This window comes from Pseudochaenichthys georgianus, chromosome 9 (assembly GCF_902827115.2).
Source record: "Pseudochaenichthys georgianus chromosome 9, fPseGeo1.2, whole genome shotgun sequence".
Taxonomy (NCBI): Eukaryota; Metazoa; Chordata; class Actinopteri; order Perciformes; family Channichthyidae; genus Pseudochaenichthys; species Pseudochaenichthys georgianus.
In genome coordinates, this window is record NC_047511.1 from 9,483,909 (window position 1) to 9,510,876 (window position 26,968).

Below are 26,968 nucleotides of genomic sequence, written 5' to 3' on the forward strand. Positions count from 1 at the left end.
AATTAACAGGGAAAAAATAGGGTGCATCACCTAGATGCATTCATATCAGTTATTTGCGTCAAATATTTTCTATTGTTCCTGGGGCAACAGGCCACTGCATGTCTTGCCTTGATATTACTTGCAAAAACGAGTACCGTCATGTTTTCTAAATATTGGCATCAACCAAAGTATCGTTTTTTTGTGACATCCATACCAAAATCAGTCAACATAACTAAAAGTGCTGTTTCAGAGACTTTTTAACATTGATTTAACAACATATTTGCATCGAGACACTTTAGAAAAATACACAGAATTCAGTCTCACATTTTTTAACTTCTAACAACCAATGGAATTTCTAAATGACAGCCTGCAGTAATTTTCCATCCACAAAGTAGATTTCACTGTTGTGCAACTATAACTGAATTGCTAGACCATTTGAGATACATGTTCTGAGGTTTGTTGCAGTTATATGGGTATTTACTTAACTATATGTAAGTAAAATGTATCAAATTTCTCTTCATGTCCAACAAAACAGTGGGAACTTACTACACCTTGCTATTGCAACCTCACACCTCACAGACTCCCATCCTCACCCTTTAGTAGGGATGGGTATCGAGAACCGGTACTAAGTCAGTACCGGTACCTGATTGGACGGTATTGGTATACCGTTAAGCCGCTCGACAAATGGCGCTACTATCGGTATATGAATTACGCTACTTCCTTAGTTTAAACAATTCTGGTTAGTTGGGAACCCTCATCCCGTGTGACGTATCTGGTTTGATTACCACTCTGATTGGCCACTGTGAATGCCACTCGTCGTCTCTCCTAACAGCGCTCTTATTATTGTGAGACTCCCGGGGGCAGACCAGAGCAGGGGCAGACGCAACATCTTGCTAGAAACAGCATCTCAAGGCTTCTTAACATTTAACAACCTATTAATGATGCATACCCACTTAACGGGAAGAGACTCAGCTAACAGACGATATTAACCATTTTACCGACACGGATCAGAAGTCCAACACCAAGAGTCTAAATCAACACTTAGCAAAACGGGCTAACGGCTACTTTAGCACATAACTGGCAAAAGCGATCTTTTCCACGTCATTTTATCTGCACAAACAACATAAAACCTATAATCACACGAAAGCTGAGATTCCACAGATTCCATTGGTATAAGTCTCATCACTGTACGACCAAAACTCACTGAACTAGCAGCCAGGGAAGAGCAAGGAAACAACTTCACTTTACGTAGCCATGATGATAATTATTAAACCTTTGCTGTTTTGTGATCAAAGGTTGTGTTCAAGGGCATAGGAAACGGTTAATCCAATGTCTCTGTGTAACTTATAAATTATTACTGATAATCCATCACTACAATTATAAACAATAAACGGATTATAATGGTTAGCCGACCGGAGCAGGAGGTGCGCACGCAGCGTCTCGTTTTAACTGAACAATGGTCATGTTTACATGGATTTATGAACTGCCCCTAATTACCGCCCCCCTTCCAGAGACACACTGTCAAACACACTCATACCTGCTTGGTATGACATTGAACAAGTTACATTAAATAATAAATAAAAATAAATTACAATAAAATGACTTGTTTAATCTTCACATCTTGTAATCATGTCTATAATTTTGAGCACCAAATGATTGAAAAGTATCGATAAGAGTATCGGTATCGATAAAATCCTAACGATACCCTTTAGTCTTCACAACAGGCAGAACTGTAAGCTGACCTGCTCATTATCCTGGAAATACTATTCTTCATTTGGAAACTTTAACCTGCATAACAAACCTCCCATCTTTATATCTCATGGTGTACGATCTCCATAAACACTGCCACCTGGCACAGGAACAGACTAAATCAAACAAAAGTTAAGCCTCATTCTGAGCCAAACCTCTCAGGGCCAAACATCTCTCTGGGAGCGTATTCGGAGGCGTCTGCAAAATGTATGACGCCCATTAACAGAAAACACACCTGCACTGATAGCAATGGTCCCATGTGAGGCTTCCCCCCCCCCCTCAGGGAAAAACTCTAAATGTAGATCAGCAGGGAAACTCCCAGTGGAAAGACCAAATCTGCCCTTCTCCCCTTCCAAAACAGTCAACACCTAAACAATGCCAACAATAGCACACGTCCATTACAAGCCTGTAGCACAAGCCAGTGACTTCCCCTCGCTAACAATGGCTGCTGACAGCCAGTGAGAGTGTGTATGTGGGGCAAGAGACAGAGGAGGAGAGGGTGTAACCAAACCAAATACTGGTCCTAACATTGAGGCAACGTGGCCTGTGCAAGCAGAAATCTTGTGTGGTTGTTAGGTTTGGGTATATCATAAAACAATTGTTTGGTCTTTAATTATTTAAAACGGGGATTACATTTCGGGATTACATTTCTCCTAATGCCCACAGTGGCATCTTCACACTGCTTGTTGGATCTGACGAACAGTCAAAACCCAATGACATTCAGCTTTCAATGATATAAACACAAGAAAATACTCAAACTAGGAATGTTTGCTGACTAACGATTGAACACCAAATCAATGGTTGATTCATTTCCCTGGAAAACGACATGTCAGTTCATTGAACAATGGTTCAAGTGGCAGCATGCTCTCAATGACAATGCTAACGTGCTAATTAGCACTAAATTACAGATGAGCCGAAGGTATTATTTGGTCATAAAATGTATATGTTGATGTGAAATTGGTGCTAAATGTAAAATCACAGGGTCATCGCAGTAATTCTGAAAATGGGAAAATGAATGTCTGGACCAAGTTTTATAGAAATCAATCAAAAAGTGTTCAAGAGAGGCGAAACTGCAAATGTCATGATGTAGAGGGAAATCACTGATTTGTAGGGATCGTCCTCTGGGGTCAGTGAATGTCTGTAAAAAAACTTCATGGCAATCTATTCACCTATATTGTAATTTCAAGTCACCTCAGGCTAAAAATGTAATGAGTCAAATGTTGTCTTCTTCCCTTCCACGCATATGCATACAAAAACAGAACGCCTTCTTCTACCACAGGGTCTATTTTTAAAACTAAAACTTGACATGTTCATATTTTTCCGTTGACAAGCCACAGGCCAAATAAATACTGATTTGATTTGGAAATACCTCAATCCACATTTCCTGCTGTCCGATAATTAATTCAATTCAGCTTTGACTTCAGATGTATTCCAAGAAGAAGGAGGTTTTGTTCTCTTTCATGTGCCTTTGAGTTATGTGTGCTTTTGCTTGTTTGTCTCACCCACACACTGTGTTCTATACTCTCTCTTGTTTCTCTTTCATCACAAACACGATAACTTGATTAAACCGTGCTAAAAAGCTCTCTTTTCTATGTGTTGCCTAAAACTTGGTGACAGAGTTGTTGTGACACGTATTAGCATGCACGCCCAGCAGCTAACTGGCATTGTTAGACATTATCAATCTCCAACATGCATGAACAGAGTTTCATCGGGAGAATAAACCTCTTATCTCCCCAACGGTGTCTCCTGGGGATTCTGTCAACGTCCGTGTCCCCCCGTTTCTTTCTTGTCACCCTTTCTCGACTGAACTATTGTACATGGGGGTTGGGATTTAGACAATGCTGGTCCACCAAAACTGTTTTTTCTTTGATTTTTTCAATTATTTGGCAAGTAAAAAGTGCTAGATGCATTGGAGTATTCAAAGTACTTTTTGTCTTTTTTATCAGCTTGCAGGACAAAACAGGATATTGACAAACCAAGATCGCTTGTTAAGAAGCTTTTGATCGTCATCTGTGTAGGAAAAATAGACTCAATCTGCTGATGAGAACCAGTTTGAAGCTTTAAAACTCAAAACAAACTTCTTTTAAAACACAAAAATATGAAAAGCTGAAAATGATAAGCTGTGCCTAGAGACAGTGTAATAAACACTTCCATGATACCGGAGTACAGGAACCAGATACTCCTGCTGAATCAATCAAATCCCTCCGGAACTTTCTGTTCTTCCTTCCACAAAAGGACTTGAAAAACATAAACACTTTGCTTCCATCAAATCAGAAAGGCTGCGTTCTTGCCTTCTTTATATGTCTTGTTAAAATGAACAAAGGTTTATGTCTGTTTCTGTGTATGCTGATCTGTGTACTTGATCTGTCATTTCCATTCAAAGGTTTATTCATCTTTTTATTTTCTCTCAAAGTTATATATGTATGTGTGTATATATATATATATAGCTTTTTGAACATTAAAGCATGAAAACAGTAGAGGCTCAATATAAAAATATGAAACCTGAAAGTCAGTGGGGCCCCATGAAGTGTCTACGTTACAGTTAGGTTGCCTGTAGAGACAAAAACCTGAGCTCACATGTGTCTACACAAGTGCTCTATTGGGAGACCAATGTAAACCTACTTTCACATAAGCAAATTAAATATACGATTCATAGACCCTGAAATATTCAAATCAGTTCATTCAGGCTATATTATGTAAGATGTTTAATTCAGTCCAGATGGTACATTAAAAAGGGCAACATGTAGATGTCTTCTAATCTGATTAGAAACTCTCCGACTCGGAGAGCAACTTGATTTGATTCAGGACCCTTGAGCTGCATTTTCTCTATAAACGCACTGCACTTATGTTTCCTCAAGTAACCAGTCCGAGTAATGAAAGTTAGACCAGACAGACAGCATAGTGCAGAATCAGCCGATTTTAAGTATTTCTCCAGGCATCACAGGCCTTCACATTCCAGCCTCTGTCTGGCTTCTGTCGTTGTGTCTGAGGATTTAGCATCAGGCTACTGCACTCTCTTCAAAATCAACCGTGCAAACTAAATCCGTTGTCACAGAAACCACACCATTACATCACACGATTAATCTACAAATGATAATAATCCAATAGGGCTGCAACCAACAATTAGTTCAGTTATGGATTTGTCTCAGATTATTCACTAGATTAATCAATTCATTTATTCGTCAATTCCTTAATCATTTTGTGTTGTGGCCGACCGGTTGCAAACACGCTACAACGGCCCAAAGTGTCGCCATTAGGAGAAAACTCCCGCAGCTTGGGGAACGTCGCAAATATAGAAACACTTAAGTGCCGAAACACATGCAAATGAAGAAATGTCTTCCGCAACTTGATGAAACATACGCATCGTTTACTAAAAGCACTGCATAAACAAAACGTTGCAACACTAAACGCTGCTAATAAAAAAAACCTGCAAGAAGCTCTAAAACACAACGGAAACGGGGACCACCTAAAAAGTGACGCACACAGCTGGGACCGGAGGTTTTGTTGACACACGATCACTGTTGGCAGTTGGCCTGATTCATAATTGTTAGAGTTTTGTGAAGATGATTCTTTATTTGCATGCTTTTTGGCACATTTTATTGTTAAACTTCTGCACGTTTCTCCTGATGGAAATGTGTTGGTCCATTAAAGCACGTTAGCCACCATATGTTGGTCAATAAAATGTCAGAAAGTAGTTAAAATGTTGATCCTAGTCTTTCAAAGTCCAGAGGGTTTTCTTTACTATTTTGTTTTTACCAAAGTAATCACTTTAATATGATATCAAACTAAGATTAGGAAATCTCAATATTTTAGATGATAAAACAGTCATTTCTGAACTTTGTAACCAAGTATTTCGACACTGTAATTTTGTAGCAGTTTGTAGTTTTTATTACTCCAGTAAAAGTGTACTTCTTCTGCCACTGACAACTAGGAAACTTTAACCCAGTATTGCGTACTTTCCCGTTTTGTTTTTACCCACAAAAGGTCCAACCCATGTGGGATAACTACCGTGGTACAGTGTTATTATGTAATTAATCTGCTTGTACTCCTGGCTGAGTCACTGCTAGCACTGAGGACAATCAGACCATGACGCAGTAAAGAGAAAGCTGTTTTTAGATCAGTTACAGTAGCTCTGGGTCTCTGATTTCACTGTCATTTCATTATGTGCTGAGCATCGATTTGCTTCCTAAAATACATCTGAAGAAGACTTCCATAAAAGCGACTGGTGCTCTGACCCAACGGTGCTGACCTGGTCTTAACTCTCTTTGGATTCCAGCAGCCTCATCTTGTGATGTCCTCTGCCACCGAACAGATTCACAATGATTGAACTGACAGTTTGAAGGACTTGCTGTTTACGGCTTCAATGAGCAGCAGTCTATTCTTTGTTTAGCAGTGTTTTTGTGTTTGTTTGGCCCCTGGTCCTGCTGCTTTGCTACTGGATGGCAGCGTTCACAGGGCTCTCAGAACTCCACACTTAATTATGACTATTCTTAGCCTGAATGCACTGTTGTATACTGTTTGACTGCAGACTTTTGCATACGTGTTGTTTACTCAGCCTCCAAGAACATGTGATTACAGTGGGGCTACACAGTTATATACATTTCAAACCCAATATATGAACAGTAGCTTAAACACATGATTTTCAAAGAGGCCCCATTATACTTAGGTATATAGGTTTTTGTGCATGTAAATGGTCTGCAAAGGCTAACATCCCAGAGGGAGTTTCTCTCCCACACACTCCCCCCCTGCCTGAAGGCCTCCATTGGATTTCTTTGTTTACTACTGTAGCATAGTGACATCACAATTTAACACTTGTGCTACTATTTGGTAGCGATCCAACACATTGTATGTGTAGGCAAGACGTACAAGCATTGTAGTACCAATGTAGAAGAGGGTATAGTGACATTTTGTGAATCTACTCAAGTTAAAAAACTAAGAAAAGAGAGAGACTGTATAGTTCCAATATAGTTCATGGAGAACACTTTCCACCCCCTTTTCAGTCCCTGCTAGAGAGCAGGGACTTTAGTGGGAGAAAAAGGTTCCCATTTCTGATTGGCTGGGCGGATTGCAAACCACGCCCCGTAAAACTACCAAAAGGTTTTGTGAAGCCGCCATTTTATTTGCTCGCATTAGCATTAGCCCAGCGCACCAACGGAGAGTGACTAACTTATGGCAACACAAAATAAACATGGGAGCGGTGGGAGATGAGGAGATGTCAGCGTTCTGGTGATTTACTCGGCAAGGCTTCAGTAGAAGCTGCTGGGAGTCCCAGCAGCTTCTACTGAAGCCAGTCCCCAACTCCGGGGACTTCCGGCCGGGGACTTCAGGTGGTCAGTATACGCCGTTGAAGTGGTTTGCGGCTGCCAGTAAACCCAAGCAGAAGAAGAAGAAGTGACGTCAGTCGGGCTCATTTGCCTATCCTGCTCAGGGACTATCTCGGTGTGAACGCGATCTGTACTAGTTGATCAGAACTAAAGAGTTCTGATGAACTAAGTACGGCAAAGTACTTGGTGTGAAAGCGCCTCATGACATTGAATAACATCCACCTCAGCCTCTGGACTGACGGGAAGAATGGCGGCAATTGTGGAAGAAAGCCCATCGGCCCCTAAAGGCGGGGGATTAAGCATTAGGTAATTGTGTTAAAGGAGAGGATTAGATTAGAGCGCAGGGATGAGGCAGAGCAGGTTAGCTGAAACTACCTCTGAGCTCAGGACATGCAAAAAGAGAAACATAGCACGGCTTGTGATATCAGTCCAGATCTGAATGATGACCAACAGAGAGGATATCAATCTAAAAGATGTTACTTAAGTGTACAGACAGTGGAGGGCACATCGTCTGCGTACGTGCTATCAGTTGTGATGTTGTCCTTGTTCCATCACGGACTTTACATAATCACTGATAAATATGATTACTCATCGTCCCCTCCTGATCAGATTAAATGTACGGGATGTAAGGAACAAAGTGCAAGAGAATGTTCCACTTAATCCATATTTTTTTTTAAAAGAACATTCAGATAGATAAAAGAGTAACTGTATCTTTGGGTCATGGGTTGAAGGGGCAAGTGATAAGAGACGTGGGGTTATGGATATGAAATAACCTCAGAGCTAAAAATATACTGCCGGAAGAGCATAAGGGTAAAATGTTCTTCTTTAGGAAAGGAAAAGACGATTGGTTGGTCGACACTAAAATATCTCAAGAAATATTGGAAAGGTTGCCATGAAATTTGTTTCAGACATTTGTGTTCCCCATAAGATGAACCCTAATGAGTGCCACCATGAGGTTTGGTATTTCATACTTGGGTTGTAGCCAAATAAGTGCAAAACAAATGACATTTATTTGTGTTAAATTGTCGATTAGGTGACTAACCGTTTGTTTTGGTCTTGGACGACTACTAAGGGTTAACTAGTCTTTTTTATGCGTATACTCTGAATGATTAATTCGTAAGAATCATATCAGCAAATCTTTGCTAAACACAAGATTAACAAGGTGCTTTTTTAGTGATTCTTTCTGGGGAAAGATCTAACAATCTGTCAAATACATCAACTAGTCAATTAGTCATCAAAACAGGCCAAACTAAGGCGAGCACGGTAAACAAATTGCTGGAATAACACGACATCTTCAATAATAAATCAATGAATAAACAAGTGACCCAGCACTTATTTTAATCATCAATTGATCATTTAAGTAAATGTGTTACACAAAATCACTAAACATTCTCCAATTTCAGTGTTTGCCAATTTCCTTTTATATATTTGGAACGTCAATTTACCATGCAGACACCCAAGCAGTTGTCTGCATGGTAAACATCTTGGATTGTCTTTCTTTCTTTACGTTTTGTAGGATTGATATAACTTAACGGTTAAAATTCTGTCTAGACGGCGTCTTTCACACAGGTTGGCCATCACTGGGTCTCTTAAAGGCTGGTCGGTAGGAAATCTGTTATAGTCTATTGACTACATAGGTGACAATATTTGGCCATTTTTACAAAAACAACAGACAAGCTTCAACACAATAAAAACATATTAAGCATTTGGACCTTACTCATATAACTCTGGATCCTGCCGGAAATACTTGTTGTGTGAAGTGTGAAAACTATTCTCAATGTCAGTATTATTAGTATAATCTCCATTACTTTTTGAAAGGCGTGACTCATTGACAGTTGGTGTATCTTCAGTACTGAATTAAATGCAGGATGACTGATAGCCACAGGAAAAAGCAAGTCATCCTGGTACACTCGTGTCGCGTGTGTCTCTCAACAGTAACGGTATGTTTCACTCTCAGGTTTCTAGTACTATTGTGTATTTTCTTTTTAATGTGTATTATATTACATGTGTGTCTCTTTATTCAAAGCAACAAGGTTTAAAATGAAGGATTGGTGGATGTCATCATGTTAGATTATATTATGTGGGGTAAACACAATACAAATTCTCCTCTTACACTTATATACACATGTATCTGTGCATTATACATACCTTTAGCTGATTTGAAGAGTTATAAACATATATTTATCTTGTTTAAATGTTTGGCAAACATTTCCAGAGATAACAGAAAAAACATATCTGTCCTGATATATTTAGCTTGTAGATACAAATTACTTGCTTTTAACTTATCTTAATTAAAACTCATTTTATTTATACTTTTTAATTTGTTTCATATCAACCCAGCATCCCAACTATGGACCGGTCCGCCTGAACAGCATCAGCTACCGGACCTACAACGCCTCTCATCCCCGCATCCCCTTCACCCTCCGCCCCGGCCTCCGCCAGCTCACCTCCAGCAGCGGCAGGTCCGGGTCCAGGTGTGTGAGGCTGTGCAGGACCACCGGGCTTGGGTCCTCCACCACCTCCAGCCTCACCCCGTCCCAAATGTTCCGCACTCTCCATGACGAGTCAAACATCTCAACCAGCTGTCCCGGCTTGACGCTGTGCGCCTCGGTTTGCATGCCCGGGAAATAGACCATGGATGCACGCGAAGCCGACTGTTCATTCACGGTAACGTTAGCGACATTGTCACTGTTTTTATTTCAGTTTTTTTCCGCAGAGACGATGCTGATATCTGCGGCTCAGCGGCTGTGGGGGAGAGTCATGACTCAGGCTGAGGCTTTTCTAAACCCCGCCCCCAGGTATTTGCTGCCTTCAGGGGTTGTCGGAAATATCAGAGACGCGTTACGGTGGATTAACATTCTCAACTCACTATTCGTATTCATTCTGAGAAAACATAGACACAAACCAAAACATATTTAATCTCTTTTATGTCCTAGACAATAATGTGATTCACTTTAATCCCAGAAGTAAAAAATGTTTGTAATTGTTATTAAACTATGATTATTTTCCCTTTATTTGTTGTTCTCCCTATTTATTTTTGACCTTCCCTTCTTTGTATTACTCTTACAACTGATGCTTCAATCTGTCATGTAAAGTTAAATCTACAAATACTTTCTGCACATCTGCATATACTTGCATACATGTTAGCATAATGTAAAAATCTCATACATAAGCGTATGAGTAACTTAATATACGCATATGATGTATCATTTTTGTTCTTTTAATTTATTTTTGAACAAGTCATTATTTGGTGTTTTTATACTGCTTTAACGCGAACATTTGCCCTCTGAGGATTTTTTTAATGTTCTTCTCAATTTTATCTTTTTCTTACATCTCTTAGTTCATTTATATAGGTATCTTTTATTATGATAAGGCTGGATAGACAGTTATATGAAAAAACCTTCAGAAATGTATACATTAAAATGTATATCTTTAGCACACACATTTCTAAAAGTAACCTCCATGAATAAAGACCGTTTGTCACAAAGCCCTTTAACAAGGGCTATACTGTGTGGTTAAATAATCTTTACACCATGTATGGTGTAATACACAGATCTACCTGGTGTCCCTGAAGGCAGCGTTACGTCATGCCGTTGGGAAATGATGGCAGTGTTGTTTCTGCTTTCACTATGGCAGCCGGCTTCTCTGGGAAAATAAAACACTGATGTACAGTTTACTGTCCCTGCCTGCTGTCTGCACACATTACACAGTGACACTCAATTGTATTATTAAATCTTACATTTTTATGGACTAAAATAACATACAAATCATATGATCATTTATATTTATTAATTTAAAAAATGGAAATTCTACAAATCATTAAGTGGTTAAAGTTAGTTAGACGCGACATTTTTAAATGCTGTAAAATAGAACAATTAAAAAGATGAAATTAAATATATTTATCAATATATTTAACACTTTGAAAGGCCATTTTGATTAATTCTAGCACATGTTTTATCAACAACAATTCTTATCCGTTTTATTATTATTGGTGTTATTTGTATTTAATATAATTCCATTTTGGATTTTTTTTAAATGTCGGATTTTATTCTCCTCATTTTATTTCTTAAATGTGTATTACTTGTATTACTATTATGTTATCCTTTATCTGTTTTGTTACAGAATACTGTGACATGGGAACCTTGACTTTAATTAAAGTAAAAGGATTTGAAAAGGGCCTAATAAACTATCGATTATTATCTTTATAATTATTTTATCAGTTAATTATGTTGACCATTTACTGGACTATAACACGTCTGTTTTGATTGACCCAAGCCAAATCCAAAAGAAACAGTGAAGTAGCATAGGCACATGCTTTCATTGTTTGAAAAAACTCTCTCAACAAACACCGTCCAACACATAGATTTGCATTTTTCCAGCAGCCTCCATTTTTCTCCACATTAAAACTCTGAATAAGGTCACTCCAATTTAACATGTAACACTGACTCCTACTGGGCAATGTCAGGTACAAATGTCTCATTCCACAGTAAGATATCTATCACCGTAATAAGATGTCTGCTGAGCTCTTACAATGATTAGTAACTGCCTGAAAAAAACAACAAGACGAATGACAACAACAATATGTAAAACATATTTTACAGATGATTAATGGCGGAAGTTAGGTTATTTATTTGGCATTTTTTGGCAAAGAACAAAGTGTAATTTACCTTCTCGACAGGAACAACAGGTGTGAAAGAGATGGAGCAAATTGTAACTGAAACATCTGCTGCACCAGCTGAGGCTGAACGCAACCGCAAACAAGGACTGCCCTCCATGGCTTTTCTCATCAAGCTGCTGCACTTCCTAACTTGTGTGTGTGCGCACGTGCGTGTGTGTGCGTGTGCGTGCGTGTGTGTCTTTGTCTTGGTATGTACGTGTGAGAGAAACAGAGCATACAGAATACCCATGCTGCCGTTTGAAGATCAATATTCTGCACTGAAAACTAGCAGCAGCTGATGTTATGTACATATATTAAATTATTTTAACACAGTGTTGGAAGAAGTACTCAGATTTTATACATAAGTAAAAGTAGCAATACCAATTCGAAAAATACTCGAGTAAAGGTCCTGCATTCAAAAATGTACTAAGTAAAAGTACAAAAGTATTAACATAAAAAAAAAGTACTTATGCGTAAGGGTCCATTTCAGAATCGTTTCTACGTGTAATCACTGGATCATGATCATGTGTTTATCACAGCTGATAAAGGTGGAGCTTATTTTAATAACTTTATATATTGCTTCTGGCTATCCTATGATTTTATGTCAATGTTTATTTATTAGATTATTCATATTTTGTAAGAGATAATAATCAGAAGAATTCAGTTGAGTACAAGTTACAGATACCTCAAAAGTGTACTTAAGTATGACATTTGAATAAATGTACCTTAGTATATTCCATTGCTGAACATTTTGCCTCTGGGATGTAGTGGGGTAGAAGTATTTGTAGCATAACATGGAAATACCAAAATAAAGTTCAATCCGGTAGAAATAGTACAATATTTGAGTAAAATCTACATTCCGATTAATTAACCATATATGCAATGTTGCTAAACAAAACTAATATGTAAATCGGCCAAAAAGACAATCTACTATTGAGTCTTTTATGAGACTCTAATCAAGACAAGAGTAATTTTACCCAATTGAAATGAGTATCTGGGAGCAATAAAATGTGCCGTTTGTTTTGGTATTGTTCTGTATGTTTCTTTTTAATCTCAACAAAACAAATAAATGTGTTAGTCGTTCCCTGAATACTTTGTGAATCTCCGTTCTGCGCTCTTAGCTTCAATCAAATTGTTTCCTACTGAAAAAATAATGCTTTGTTGGGAACTATTTCTGGCGGCGGATTGATTCAGTTTAGGGCTGTCATGAGTCTTTGAGGCAGAAGGAGGGTGTATGTGGAATGGGGAAAATAACGTCAGCCTTTTTCCTTTAATATTTAGTAAGCTGCCCCGAACAGCTTGTCAACATTAAATACAATTCATTGTTAAAGGCCATTTCATTTTCACAAGTAAGTATTATCTAGTTGGGGCTGCTTGTCACATTTCAGATGAGTTTTCAGCAGTTACACCAAATAAATTTTTCCTTTGGCTTCCCACATTGTTAAATGTTTTAGGCCCAAAAAGGCTATGGAAATTCAAAAATATTCACAAAAATCAGAAAATGAACACAAATGAGTGTAGCAGTTTTAAATCCTCTGAATTATCTTCCACTTTAGGTACATTTATCTGATAAAGATGGTTAAAGAAAAGCAAGTTTAAAACCTCTGACTTGAATGAAGAAAACAAAACTCTGAATGCTGACTTCTTTTGTCAGTGAATGGCAGGATCTTCAGTGTAAAACATCCCCACTGGTATGCATCTTTTGGGAAAAGCCCACATGGGCTGAGACCCAGAAACCTCCAAGAGACCAGAGAGACGGCCAACTTTAAATCTGCTGTGATTTAACTAAAGCTCTGCTTCCATCTGCTGGAAATCAATACCAGAGGATGTTGTTGTGCTGCTTCCCGGGCTCTGGCTGATGCTACAACATGCTTCAGACGTATACACCCCCCCTTTACTGTCACATGCCTTTTAGTCAGAGGCAAATAGATGAACAGAGGCATATGTAAAAAGGCCCTATTATGCTTATTGGTGTTTTCTCTTCACTGTAGTGTGGTATATAGTTGTGTGTGCATGTACATGGTCTGCAAAGGCTAAGTAATAAACCCAGGAGCCTCCATTATACTCCTTTGTTTACTCGATTTTCTATTGGCTGGTGCTTCAACATATTGTACGAGATAGTCTAAGGGGCGGGAAATCTCTAAACTGTTGACCGATCACAACAGAGCAGGCCAGCTAACCAATCAGAGCAGACCTGGTTCTGGTTTCAGACAGAGGGTGAAAAGAGGTGCTGCAGCACAGGCAGTATGAGAAAAATAAAGAGCTTTTTGAACATTAAAGCATGGAGACATGTCACAGCAAGAGCACAAATTACAAATATGAAACTGAAAATATTGATGAGCAAGAAGCTGCTCAGCGAGATGATTGACAGGTGGGACTGACTTAGAGGGAGGATGGTGGGTGGGAGGTGCCAACAACACATTTCATGAATCCTCAAGAAAATCGTTGGCTTTCTAAACCCAGACCAGATGTCAATTATCCATTTCGAATTTTACATTTCCAAGGAGTAGGTGACAAGGGATGTTAAAGATTAAAGTCAACAGTATATGCCATTATGCAAGTCATAAGTGTGTAGAAAATGTTGACTGAGGTACAAGTACTGTGCTGTAAATTCATGGTTTGTACTGGGTGTATGAGGGTTCAATTAATGGGGTTCAGTTTATGTGAGTGTGACTTTAAATCTGGATGGAGATTCGCGGGGTTTATTGATGTGTATAATAAATAGAGGGGATACATAAATTAACGTCATTGAGATTGAGGAATCAGGAGAGGCCACTAGTAAGTGTGATTATTATATTTAATGTGATTTAATGTGTATGGGATATGTGTGATCCTAATTGGTGTATTGTTGTTGTCCTTTTTCTTCTAAGGTTAACAACCTATTTAGATTTGATTAAATCATCAAAAGTAGGAGTTGTTTCCGTCCATCTTGATTCCACCCATACTGTCGGGAGATAGACAGTACAAGTACCATTTCCATGTTTTACTATGGCTCATAAATTGTTGCTGCAATATTTGGATCGATACAGATTGGGTGCCAAATGATTATGTTAAAAAAGAAAGACTGCCCCAGAATTGATCCTAAACACCACTTTAAGACCTAAATAACCCCTGAGATTTGAATTTAAAATAGTCTGACACTTCTGTATGGCCTGCTTTTAAAATATGCCTCACCAAAATTGAGCCCGTGTTAATTAGCCTCTTTCCTGACAAGCTTCAGTTTAAACCTGAAAGTTACTCATGGGCACATGAAGTAACTTTAAAGTATATAAATACACGTATCCTAAAGCAGTGTTTTGCATTCATGGGTCCAAACGAGCATTCGTCATTGTGTTTTCCTTAAAGTGGACCTATCATGCTATATTTGACAAATATATTGTCGCGCCATATCTATATAAAACATGTCTGTGAAGGTTTTTTTTCAAAATACCAAACAGATCATGCATTTTAGCCATGCCTCATTTCGCTCTATTTGCTCTATTCCAGCCCTGTTTTTGCAAGGGCTGATTAAAGCTACCTTTAATGCAAATTAGCTGCAGGAGAGGGGGCGTGCTCAGAGATCAGCTGCTGGGCTCTCAGAAGAGGGGGAGGAAAAGAGAGGCTCCGTCCTCCGTGTATTATTCTTATATGATTATATAGAGTCGTTATTCATTTGTTTTAAAGCTCAATAAATAACAAAGAAGACCTTTGACCGGCACTTTTCTAATTTTGTCCGGAAGATTTAAACTTTAACGGACATGTTGACCGGCGGGAAAAAAACTAACTGAAACTCTGCTGCGCGGCCCCCTCGTCCCTTGGAAGAGGCGGAGAGGTGGGTGTTTGTCATCTGCTGGTGGACTACCGGAGAGCAGCAGGAGCAAACGCTTGCCTTGGGGAGGGAGAAAAAGAGCCAGAGCGTCCACAGCGGAGAATAAACAGAAGGGCAACCATGGCAACAATGCACGGGAAGTCTTCTTCGCTGCTTTTGTGGCAGACTACAGCACCACTTACAGGCCTGGCATATGTACTAGGGATGGGAACGATTAATTGAATATTCGAAATTATTCAGGTATTCGAATATGAGTTATTAATTTTTTTATATATATTTATTTATTTTTTGGGGACGGATGCCTAAGTTGATTACATATTATCAAATTGAATAATTCAATGTATACGACAGTGCCATAGCTACATGTGTTAGGTGACATCTAAAGGTGTGTTTTGCTCCGCTCACTGGTCCCTCACAGCGGGCAGAGCTGCAGGTGCTGATCTCTCTCTCGCGTCCGGTTATACTTCACTCGCGTTTATGTCCAAATCCATCAGATCTAGCTGGTTCTAGCCAATGATATTGCTGCTGCCCCTCCCTACACGCAGATCACGCAGACTCAAACCTCATCTTATGCCCAAATGCGGCACAAATGCGCTCCGCAGCTGTTGCGAGGTTCCGGCGCTAACAGTTCATGAGCGTGCTCCCCCGCCCCCCTGTCAACACTCGTTCCAGCTGAGATGGTCTTCCCTACAGCTGGCCTGATTGTGAATTGCCTCCGCACATGAAAGCTGTAGGCCTATAGCTGTCAAACTGTGATCACCAGTTCAATAAATGTGACAAATTCGACTTGGTTATTGGAAAAAAAAAAAAAATGTACCCCCTTTTTTTTTTATAGGATATGTACATTTCGGTTAACCGTTTTTTGGGGGGTCGAATATTCGAATATACATTTGCTTTCAAATTCCCATCCCTATGTACTACAGCGTCTCCAGCGCTTTCGAGCGGAAATGGCCGTGGCACAATCCCCCATTCCCCTGATAGGTGGAGAGTTGCCCATGTAGGCGGAGCACCCCTTTTCTGACGTCAGAACAATTAACGTCTGTATCAGCTCCGTTGCAGCCCCGTTTTTAGAGATTTGGGTATGGAGGAAAAGAGAGAGGGTTGTGTTTTCTTGGTGAGTTCCCTGACACACCGGGGACACATATTCATGTATAAAAGACGTACAAAAGTGCATTTTGCATGATAGGTCCCCTTTAAATTAATAAACATAAACTCCATCTATTGTATTTTAAAGATATTCTTTTGCATTTCCTGTTTGTTTTTTGGCGGATGTTGATGAGAGAAAGAGTACGGTGGCTTAGACAGCCAAAGACACTTCCATTGTCAATACAAATAAAAGAAATGTGCTAAACCATATAATGAATGAAGAAACATCTCCACCAACTTGACGAAACAGGCACAGCGTTTAATAAAAGCACTGCATAAACTAAACATAAAAATAAAAGGGGGCATTATAAAGTGGGCCAGCTGCTTGCAGCGTTTTGTTTATGCAGCGCTTATAGTGAGCCCTGTAAAGTAAATAATAAAGTAAAGTAAAGCACATTTTTTCAAAAGGCTGAGCATGTGTTGTCAAGTTGGTGAAGATCTTTCTAGATTTGCGTGTGTTTTGGCACATTTGTGTTTTGATATTTACATGGTTTCTGAAAGTGCAGTGCGTTTCTCCTAATGGATGCATTTTGGGACTTTGAGGCGCGTTTGCACGGGTTGGCCACCATACTTGGTGCATTCGCCATTGTGTTTTCTTTAAACCCATATCGTAAACTCCATCTATTGTTTTAGCAAGTGAAGTGTATGACTTCACAACAAAGGCCCCCAGCTATAATCAAAAGTGGTGTTCCATGATTTGCATCCAAACTAATAAGCCCCTTACAACACATCAAAGTATTTATACCAAACTGTGGTTATAAAGTAGCACACATTATGAAAACCAAAGACAAAGTGACAATTGAAGAAACTGCTTATCCGCTACTGTTTTAACCTAGATTTTAATAATTGAAATATGTTCTGATCATCCAATAACCCAGAGTTAAATTAAAAATGGCAAATTTTATAATTTCGGTACATATATTTTTGCATGTAAAAAGTGTCCTAACGTGGTGTACCAATCAATAAGAGACTCACAGTAGTCGGGAATTCATCAGTGAGAGCAGGATGACCTTTCGGTTACACAACGTTTTACTGACAGCGGAGTCACAGGTTCAATCCTTATCAATGTGTCCAAAGAGAAAACACTGACCTCAGTCATAATAACAACATAGAACAATATATGCTGAGAATGGATATTAAAATAGTTTGACATTTGGAGATTTCTGCAATAATTGAATTCCTCTACGATTGGATGGAGGGGGCTGCCGCATGGCTCTTAAGAATATGCCTTTTTCTTTCCCTTTCGTAAAATAGGAAAAATGTATTATTATTATTTATCTAGCACAACATAAATGGGGCCAATGGATTCCTTAGGGTTTTTTATTCATAGGAAGCAAACATGAATAAAACCTGTCTGCCTGCTTCGGATGGAGATTATGGTTCTTACGCATATGCCTCTGTTTTCTTATCGAGAGATAAGCCTACATTTAGCATTATTTAGCTTTTTTTCCTGACAAGCTGGAACGACATAATTGGTGCCAATGGATTCCGTAGGTTTTATTTTCATATGAAGCAAACATTAATCAAACCTGTCTGCCTGCTCTTCTGAATGTCCCGTTACAATCCTTGGTGTCCCAGAAGACACCTGTCCTGACCAACAGTCCACAGGTCCACCGGCTCCAGCACAACATCGCGACTTCCCTCAGAACCCCACCAGAAATCTCAGGATCCAAATGATCCTGAATGAAAAACGAGTCTCCAGAGCTCCCACTCCCCTCATCACAGATTGGCCGAACCCCCCTCTGACGCTCTCCTCGTGCATATTTACTCAACCAGCTGTGTCAACAATGTGAGGAGCAACACTAGAAAAAATTAACTTTTGCTGGGAAAGAAAAATGGGTTTCCAGAAGCTCAGTCCATGTCTGTCAAAGGTGAAGTGAAACCTCTTAGTAATGGTGCCAAACAACACAATGCATGCAACCACAGGCATATAACCGTTATACAGAAAATGAAAGCCAGAGAAGGACTTGACAGGGACTTCCCGGTTTAACTGAAAGGGGAAATTCTGAGTTCTCAGAGATATCTTCCCAGGTAGATTCTACAAATGTTCTACGTAACCAGACAATATTTGTTTATAAATGTGAAGAGATTGTTCTGCGGGTTAAAAAAACACCAGAGAGATGCAATCAATCATTCACAAAACACTGCAACAGATAAAACACTCCCTTTCTAGCGATATTATATCTTGAATGCACTTATTGTAAGTTGCTTTGGATAAATGCGTCAGCCTTATGAAATGTAATCTTTGTAGTACACATAAGAGTTTGATTGATAACTTTCAGACTGGCCTGAAATAACCTTGCCAATCAAAGTGTGTGTATTTGAAGGTAGGTTTGGCCAAATGCTCAATATGATACGCATTCATGAAACAAAATTACAGAGTATAAATCGATGATAGCAAGCATTTATTAACTGAAATGTCACAGAAAGTCTGATGTGAAATATTTGGAGGTAATCACATTTCACTAGCCTGGTCAATGAGATAAAAAACTCCAACTGGCAACCTTCCATTCACAAGCCTTGTGACTTACAGGGTTCTTACACCTTTTCCAAAGTCAAATTCAAGCACTTTTCAAGCATTTTCAAGGTGCATTTTCCAGCTTTTCAAGCATCTTACAGCTGTTGTAAATTACATATTTATATACACATACTCAAATGATTATTTCCCTACCTCACATTAAGGTAGGTACTTTTAGGTTGGTAGTGAACGCAAGTCAGAGGTACATGGTGTACTTCTACTCCTCTACAGTTCAGAGGTACATGGTGTATTTCTACTCCACTACAGTTCAGAGGTACATGGTGTATTTCTACTCCACTACAGTTCAGAGGTACATGGTGTACTTCTACTCCTCTACAGTTCAGAGGTACATGGTGTACTTCTACTGCACAACAGTTCAGAGGTACATGGTGTACTTCTACTCCACTAGAGTTCAGAGGTACATTGTGTACTTCTACTGCACTACATGTATTTAACACCTTTAGTTACTCTACAGATGTGGATGAATGATGTGAAATATAATCAAGTGTTAAATCAGACTTTAGTTCCACCTGGAGTAAAGTCACAAGCTACCCTGCAGTCTACAAAGTCATTCAAACTAGCTGCACCTTTACCAGCTTTGAGAACACTTTCATGATCAATCATTATAAAACATATCATATATATTATTCTGACATGGACCAGTCTGCACAATGACTACTTTTACTGTCTTTCACTATATTTAGATGAGAATACTTTTCTATTTTCACTTGAGGAACAAGTGTGCAGGACTTTTACTGTAACTGAGTATTCCTACACTCTGGTACTTCTACTTTTACTAAGTACAAGATCGGTGTACTTCTACTTTTACTCAAGTACAAGATCTGAGTACTTCTACTTTTACTCAAGTACAAGATCTGAGTACTTCTACTTTTACTCAAGTACAAGATCTGAGTACTTCTACTTTTACACAAGTACAAGATCTGAGTACTTCTACCTTTACTCAAGTACAAGACCTGAGTACTTCTACTTTTACTCAAGTACACGATCTGAGTACTTTTACTCAAGTACAAGATCTGAGTACTTCTACTTTTACACAAATACAAGATCTGAGTACTTCTACTTTTACTCAAGTACAAGACCTGAGTACTTCTACTTTTACTCAAGTACAAGACCTGAGTACTTCTACTTTTACTCAAGTACACGATCTGAGTACTTTTACTCAAGTACAAGATCTGAGTACTTCTACTTTTACTAAGTACAAGATCTGAGTACTTATAATTTCACTACAAGATCTGAGTACTTCTACTTTTACTCAAGTACAACATCTGAGTACTTATTCCACCTCTGGTAGTGTATTAGCCTGAATTGTAGCCACAAAATCACTCAGAGCTGCATAAAAATAGACTCACAATGGTAACAAGTGGAAAATAATATTTACAAATGTGTAAAATGATTTTAGGTAATGTTGACTACTCAAGACACCTGACTTATACATCTTCAAAGGAAAGACTGTGTTCATTTTACAATTACATGGGATTAAAACAAAATGTAGTTTTACTTGTATAATACTTCAATTTTATATACAAGACAGTTTGTTTTTATCTGTTTTCAAATAAACATTCATTCATTGTTATGCGGATGATACTCAACTATATTTATCAATCAAGCCTGATGAAATTAATCATCTAAATAAAATTCAAGACTGCCTCAAGGACTTAAAAACGTGGATGACCTTACACTTTTTGATGTTAAACACGACCAAAACTGAAGTTATTGTACTTGGCCCGAAGAATCTACGAAACAAATTATCTAAAGATATACTAACTATGGATGGCATTAATTTGGCCTCCAGTGAGACTGTAAGGAATCTTGGTGTTATATTTGATCAGGATGTATCCTTTAATGCCCACATAAAATCAATTTCAAGGACCGCCTACTTCCATCTACGTAACATTGCAAAGATCAGGCATATCTTGCCTCAAAACGATGCAGAGAAACTAGTCCATGCATTTGTTACTTCAAGGCTGGATTATTGTAACTCCTTATTATCAGGCAGTACCAAGAAGTCAGTCAAGTCGCTTCAGCTGATTCAAAATGCTGCGGCTCGTGTACTAACCAGAGTTAGGAAAAGGGACCACATTACTCCTGTTCTGGCTGCCTTACACTGGCTCCCTATAGAACACAGGATAGAATTTAAAATTCTTCTTCTCGCCTACAAAGCCCTTAATGGGCAGGCGCCATCTTACCTTAAAGAACTCATTATACCCTACTGTCCTACTAGGGCATTGCGTTCCAGAATGCAGGGTTGTTGGTTGTTCCTAGAATCTCTAAAAGTACAATGGGAGCCAGAGCCTTTTCTTATCAAGCTCCACATTTGTGGAATCAGCTTCCAGTTTGTGTTCGGGCGGCAGACACCCTATCCGTTTTTAAGAGTGCGCTTAAGACCTTCCTTTTTGATAAAGCTTATAGTTAGGGCTGATTAGATTCAGCCCCTAGTTTTGCTGATAGGCTTAGTTTGTCGGGGGACATCTTGCTTCTTCCTTCTCTCTGTCTATACCTGTGTACTCTCATGTTCCGATTAACCCAGCTTCCCCAAATGTCTTTCTTTTTGGTGTCTATATACGCTGGGATCCGGAGTCATGGATGATCCTGCGGTCCTGTGTCCTGGATCGCGAGCGCTGGATCTTGAGCCGTGGCTGTGCTCCTGGATCATAGGTCCTGGATGGATATCCTCGTGGATTCATCTTCCTATTATACACACATGCATTTCCAAACATTTGGACTACCTATGTTCCAAATGTATTATCTTTTCAATTTACACACGGCATCTATTGCACGTCTGTCCGTCCTGGGAGAGGGATCCCTCCTCTGTTGCTCTCCCTGAGGTTTCTCCCATTTTCCCTTTAAACTGGGTTTTCTTTGGAAGTTTTTCCTTGTACGATGTGAGGGTCTAAGGACAGAGGGTGTAGTATTGTCATACTGATATTCTGTACACACTGTGAAGACCACTGAGACAAATGTAACATTTGTTGTTATTGGGCTATATAAATAAACATTGATTGATTGATTGATTGATTGATTGATTGATTGATTGATTGATTGATTGATTGATTGATTGATTGATAAACAAAGTCTTGGCTTTCAGAATATTAAACTTGTTTCGGCAAATTCAGATGATAAATACAACTTTGAAGCTTCGGCATGATTACAAGCAGAGAACGGACTAATGTAACGTCACAGCAAGCATAACAACAGCCGGTGTTTCTTGTGAGTGTTTTCCCGGTACACAAACGCAAAAACACACTCGCGAGCTTCCCCTGAGACCAGTAATACAAACAAAATGTGTCTTCGGGTCAATGCGACTGATTTCGATAGGAGTAAGTCACATTTGGTTTAGGCACGAAACATACTACCAGTAGAAATGCATTGCTTTCAAAATCGCTCTGTGTCGAATCAATAGATTATATTCCGTGACTATAACACGAAATGCCGTGAGAGCTTCATCCTCTGAACACCACACGATGGCGACTGTAACGCACATAACATAGGTACGCTCCTCTGAAATTATTGTCCCCTGCAATTATTATTATCCCTCATGGAGTTCGCTATTCAGCTCGCTAACGTTAGCTTAAACAAACGTAACATGCAACGTTAGCCTAATCTAAAATGCTCTACTACGGCGTACCTTTCATGTTGCTCGTCAGCGCAGACTCTCGCATCGTATTTGTTGCAAACTTTGCAGGAGGCTACTCGTGGCTTGACCCTCGTCTTAGCCATGGCTTGTATTGTCTTCTGCTAGCCAAACGCTCGTTGAAACTGCAACCTCCTGGCACACAGTCATCTATCTCTCATCAGAATGCCCAGGTCACACGTAACACAAACACTTGCAGGTCGCGCGCATAGCGCGGGAAGGCCGCAGCGGAGATGTTTTATGTAGAAGAGAAGCAATTATTTTCTTTTAATCTAAAAAGCGAACTATTCAGTCAGACAGAATTTTTTGTAAAAGTAAAGCATTTACATTTTCAAGCACTTTATCTCAATTTCAAGCACCATTCCCAAAATGCAAGCACTTTCCCAACCTTGAAAACACCATGTCAAATTTCAAAGCATTTTCAAGGATTTCAAGCACCCGTACGAACCCTGGACTTAGCACTTCATTTAAAATTGTTCCTTTTGCTGCAATGCTTTTAATAAAACAACAAAAAATGTATTTCAAGATTAAAGATTCAAGAATTGTTTGGTCCCTCTGATAATAACAATCATGTACAATTATCTTTCTGTAAGGCTCAAAGAAGACAAATGGAAATATATATATATTAAGACATATAATTAAAAGAAATATAAAGAATTATTGATTCACACAGAAATATAGGCTCCTATGTTTTTTCTTATAAGGAGCTATATCAAAGCGCTAAATACTCCAATATGTTAAGTTTTACCTGAATAAACGCAACCTAACATTAACAACTGAATTTTAGTTTTTCGTTTACAGACCCACATACACTGGGAGATAAACCCCTTGCGAGAGTTTCCCAGTAGCAGACAGAGACAAGAGGAAGCTTTTCATTCAGCCTCAGTGAAGGAGGTCTGAGCTGTCTCTAACAGAGCTGATTTATCCCCTGACATTATTTCAGCCATTCAGGTACTTCTCCCAGGTCCTGGCATTTAAAAAATGCTTTCTCACGTCAACTGCAGCCAACTGGGAGATCACTAAGAGGCGACCTGACAACCGTCGCCTGGGCAGCGTAAGAAATAAACCGGCCTCTCTCTGTTTGTTTAGAAAATGGTACCGTCAGAATGGCTTCTTTTTATTTCTGTCTTGAGATATTTCTGTCAGCACCAGGGGTTTATTTATTATCTGATCTGCATAAATAAAAGGTCGCATCTATGCTTTCATTGGTTTGGATTTCTGTTTCTAATATCTGTCACAATGCAAAAGTGACTACAAAACTGCATTAATAACATACAGCTATATGGTAAGTAAAGGGGCCCTTTTATGAATTTGGTAGTTCTCCCTTTCCTGTAGTGTGTTATATCGGTTTTTGTGCTTGTATGTGCATGGATCCCAAAGTTCCCTCTAGTGGGAGTTTCTCTCCCACACCCCCTCCTCCCCCTGCCTGAAATGCCTCCATTGGACTCCTTTGTTTACCTCAGTAACATAATGACATCACTATGTTACATTCGATCTTCTATTGGCTAGCACTCCAACACATTGTACTTGATAGGCTAAGGGGGGGACATCTCTTAGCGGTTGACCAATCACAACAGAGCCAGCCAGCTAACCAATCAGAGCAGACTGGGCTCTGGTTTCAGACAGAGGGTGAAAAGGTGCTGCAGCACAGGCAGTATTAGACAAAGAGCTTTATTGAGACATGTCACAGTCAGAGTTCCCGTTAGCCGTAATTACTGGACTACGACCGGTAAAATATGCTGAAGACCGGCAAATCTAAATCTCTCCGGTTAAAGTGTCCGGTCAAAATAATTTCACCTTAGCGCAATACCACATCAGTTGCGCAACTTGCGCCACTTATGTGACAGACAAAAGAGTATGTGACAGACAAGAATAGTCAACTCTAATGTCTAACACGTAATGTGGAGAAAGAGATGTCCTGTATGGTTTGTTGTGCGCTGATGTTGGTAATGCCTCGGGGTTCCGGTGGGCATGTAAACAATGCATAATGCTGCGCAATACTTGCGGCCTCACCCGTTACATAGCGACGCTTATTGTTTAGGTGTCTTTTGATACAGGTAGTCATATCATTAGCTAGAACAAAATATTGATGAGCAAGAAGCTGCTCAGCGAGATGATTGACAGGTGGGACTGACTTAGAGGGAGGATGGTGGTGGGAGGTGCCAACAACACATTTCATGAATCCTCAAGAAAATCGTTGGCTTTCTAAACCCAGACCAGATGTCAATTATCCATTTCGAATTTTACATTTCCAAGGAGTAGGTGACAAGGGATGTTAAAGATTAAAGTCAACAGTATATGCCATTATGCAAGTCATAAGTGTGTAGAAAATGTTGACTGAGGTACAAGTACTGTGCTGTAAATTCATGGTTTGTACTGGGTGTATGAGGGTTCAATTAATGGGGTTCAGTTTATGTGAGTGTGACTTTAAATCTGGATGGAGATTCGCGGGGTTTATTGATGTGTATAATAGAGGGGATACATAAATTAACGTCATTGAGATTGAGGAATCAGGAGAGGCCACTAGTAAGTGTGATTATTATATTTAATGTGATTTAATGTGTATGGGATATGTGTGATCCTAATTGGTGTATTGTTGTTGTCCTTTTTCTTCTAAGGTTAACAACCTATTTAGATTTGATTAAATCATCAAAAGTAGGAGTTGTTTCCGTCCATCTTGATTCCACCCATACTGTCGGGAGATAGACAGTACAAGTACCATTTCCATGTTTTACTATGGCTCATAAATTGTTGCTGCAATATTTGGATCGATACAGATTGGGTGCCAAATGATTATGTTAAAAAAGAAAGACTGCCCCAGAATTGATCCTAAACACCACTTTAAGACCTAAATAACCCCTGAGATTTGAATTTAAAATAGTCTGACACTTCTGTATGGCCTGCTTTTAAAATATGCCTCACCAAAATTGAGCCCGTGTTAATTAGCCTCTTTCCTGACAAGCTTCAGTTTAAACCTGAAAGTTACTCATGGGCACATGAAGTAACTTTAAAGTATATAAATACACGTATCCTAAAGCAGTGTTTTGCATTCATGGGTCCAAACGAGCATTCGTCATTGTGTTTTCCTTAAAGTGGACCTATCATGCTATATTTGACAATATATTGTCGCGCCATATCTATATAAAACATGTCTGTGAAGGTTTTTTTTCAAAATACCAAACAGATCATGCATTTTAGCCATGCCTCATTTCGCTCTATTTGCTCTATTCCAGCCCTGTTTTTGCAAGGGCTGATTAAAGCTACCTTTAATGCAAATTAGCTGCAGGAGAGGGGGCGTGCTCAGAGATCAGCTGCTGGGCTCTCAGAAGAGGGGGAGGAAAAGAGAGGCTCCGTCCTCCGTGTATTATTCTTATTGATTAATAGAGTCGTTATTCATTTGTTTTAAAGCTCAATAAATAACAAAGAAGACCTTTGACCGGCACTTTTCTAATTTTGTCCGGAAGATTTAAACTTTAACGGACATGTTGACCGGCGGGAAAAAAACTAACTGAAACTCTGCTGCGCGGCCCCCTCGTCCCTTGGAAGAGGCGGAGAGGTGGGTGTTTGTCATCTGCTGGTGGACTACCGGAGAGCAGCAGGAGCAAACGCTTGCCTTGGGGAGGGAGAAAAAGAGCCAGAGCGTCCACAGCGGAGAATAAACAGAAGGGCAACCATGGCAACAATGCACGGGAAGTCTTCTTCGCTGCTTTTGTGGCAGACTACAGCACCACTTACAGGCCTGGCATATGTACTAGGGATGGGAACGATTAATTGAATATTCGAAATTATTCAGGTATTCGAATATGAGTTATTAATTTTTTTATATATTTATTTATTTTTTGGGGACGGATGCCTAAGTTGATTACATATTATCAAATTGAATAATTCAATGTATACGACAGTGCCATAGCTACATGTGTTAGGTGACATCTAAAGGTGTGTTTTGCTCCGCTCACTGGTCCCTCACAGCGGGCAGAGCTGCAGGTGCTGATCTCTCTCTCGTCCGGTTTACTTCACTCGCGTTTATGTCCAAATCCATCAGATCTAGCTGGTTCTAGCCAATGATATTGCTGCTGCCCCTCCCTACACGCAGATCACGCAGACTCAAACCTCATCTTATGCCCAAATGCGGCAC

The 26,968-nt window shown here is 39.4% G+C and overlaps 1 protein-coding gene and 1 long non-coding RNA gene across 8 annotated transcripts in view; one reads left to right on the plus strand and one right to left on the minus strand.

Moving 5' to 3' along the window:
• The window catches only part of LOC117453132 (ral guanine nucleotide dissociation stimulator-like), a 98,032-nt gene that overhangs the window by 36,415 nt on the left and 34,649 nt on the right, over positions 1-26,968 (minus strand). For 4 of the 7 annotated variants that reach the window (XM_034092013.2, XM_034092010.2, XM_034092009.2 and 1 more), the window contains exon 1: positions 9,500-10,009. The exons of 2 other annotated variants lie outside the window; for them this stretch is intronic. In XM_034092013.2, the coding sequence (XP_033947904.1) occupies positions 9,500-9,688 (189 nt within the window). In that variant the 5' untranslated portion in view covers positions 9,689-10,009. Of the gene's footprint in view, positions 1-9,499; positions 10,010-18,192; positions 18,519-26,968 lie in introns of those variants that run through there. One more of the 7 variants, XM_034092011.1, reaches the window with a different exon arrangement.
• Positions 9,769-10,726, plus strand: LOC117453134 (uncharacterized). The gene is made up of 2 exons (XR_004552836.1): positions 9,769-9,850; positions 10,606-10,726. It is a non-coding gene; the product is annotated as an uncharacterized lncRNA (long non-coding RNA).